The sequence below is a fragment of the Limulus polyphemus genome, unplaced genomic scaffold (assembly GCF_000517525.1).
Source record: "Limulus polyphemus unplaced genomic scaffold, Limulus_polyphemus-2.1.2 Scaffold2975, whole genome shotgun sequence".
NCBI classification, from domain to species: domain Eukaryota; kingdom Metazoa; phylum Arthropoda; class Merostomata; order Xiphosura; family Limulidae; genus Limulus; species Limulus polyphemus.
The window spans coordinates 21,063-22,677 of NW_013668585.1; the positions used below are offsets into that span (position 1 = coordinate 21,063).

Sequence of the window (1,615 nt, forward strand, 5' to 3'; positions counted from 1 at the left end):
CTCTAGTCCTTTCTAAGCGCCCTCTTTTATTGTATATAAGCCCGGCAAATAAAGCGGAGTCAGAAGGGCAGATAGAGAGATATAGAGACAGATAACTGAGCCAAGCAAGCGGTAGTGACCGTAAGTAAAGTGCGTGAATTGTTGTGAATTATAGCGTGTGTTGAAGTTAAAGTGACTGTGGAAATTCTGTGTATTGCAAAGAATAAACTAGTTTTATTTAAGAAAGGACTTGTGTTGCTGAAGTTCCTCGGGAAGAATTTATACCGGAAATTAACAAACGACCAGAGACGTAACAATATAATTAAGGAAGTTATAGGTGATTCCTTGACAAGGCATGTGGATAGAATAGTCTCTGGGGTAAATAGGGAGAAAAGAATCAGATTATGCTACCCAGGGGCAGAGATCCAGTTTTTGTGGTGAATATAGGGGTTAATGATGTAGGGAAAGGTAGGTCAGAGAAGCTAATAAGTACAAGTGGTTGATAAAGCCATAACTTAATTTTGTCAGGGATACTGCCCAGAATTAACTGTGGGGATGAAGTTATAAGTAAGTCACTAGGGCTAAATGCTAGGCTTACGTTAATATGTATGGATGAGCAGATTGGCTGGTTGGACTTGTGGGATCAGTTCAGTGGAAGATGGGAGCTTTTTGGAATGGATGCTTTACATTTAAATAGGATAGGGGCTGGCTTGTTTGCTGAGGCTATTAACTTAGGTGTAAAGGAAGTTTTAAACTAGGACTAAACAATGGTGAGGGCCAGGAAAGCTAAATGTAAAAAGAATAAGAGGCAGAGAATACGAGTATAGAAGTAGTTATAAGGATTGGCTTCATTGTTACTATTGTAATGCTAGAAGTATAAGAAATATACCAGATGACTTTAGAGCACTGGTAGGAATGGAGGATTTTGATATAATGGTAATAACTGAAACATGGTTAAACGTAGATGATTTTAATGAGAGAAATTTCTTTGAAATACAGGGTGACAGGTAATTTAATAGGGTTAGAGTATTAAAGATGAGGGAGGAGTGGTTTTATATGTAAAATGTGAGTTACATCCTATTATAGTTGAAGATATCAAATATAATAACAAGGAGATTGAATCCATTTGGGTTTCTATTAGTGGATATAAAGGGAAAAGGCTTTTAGTGATAATTTGTTACAGACCACCTGATGTTACTGATGAAATTAGTGAGAAACTTTACAATGAGATTAAGATTTCAACTGTCAATGAAGTCATAATTATGGGTGATTTTAATTTCAGGCAATTAGATTGGGAAATGCTACAGTCAAACTATGAAAGAGAAAGGTTTTTGAAAACTTTTCAGGATGGCTTTCTTCACTATTTAGTCAAGGAACCAACTAGAAACAATGCTATTTTAGATTTATTGTTAACTTCAAATACAGAAATGATTGAGAGGGTGGAAATTGGGGAACATTTGGGTGCAAGTGATCATTGCTCTATTAGATTCAATGTTTTGTTGCATATGGAGATAATAAATGATGATATTTTGGTTACAAATTTCAAAACAGCTAATTTTGAAGGGATGCAACAAGAATTATCTGTTGTGATTTGGGCAGCTGAGGTATTTGGAGACACTGATCAGATGTGGAAAAA

General features: G+C 35.8%; 2 protein-coding genes across 2 annotated transcripts in view; one reads left to right on the forward strand and one right to left on the reverse strand.

The window, feature by feature from the left end:
- LOC106468349 (centromere/kinetochore protein zw10 homolog) overlaps positions 1–1,615 on the reverse strand; it is a 19,878-nt gene that overhangs the window by 13,733 nt on the left and 4,530 nt on the right. The gene's annotated exons all lie outside the window — the stretch shown is intronic.
- Positions 384–1,615, forward strand: part of LOC106468350 (serine/threonine-protein phosphatase 5-like) — a 56,921-nt gene continuing 55,689 nt past the window's right edge. The window contains exon 1 of the mRNA XM_022396682.1: positions 384–447. Within this exon, the coding sequence (XP_022252390.1) occupies positions 384–447 (64 nt within the window). The remainder of the gene's footprint in view (positions 448–1,615) is intronic.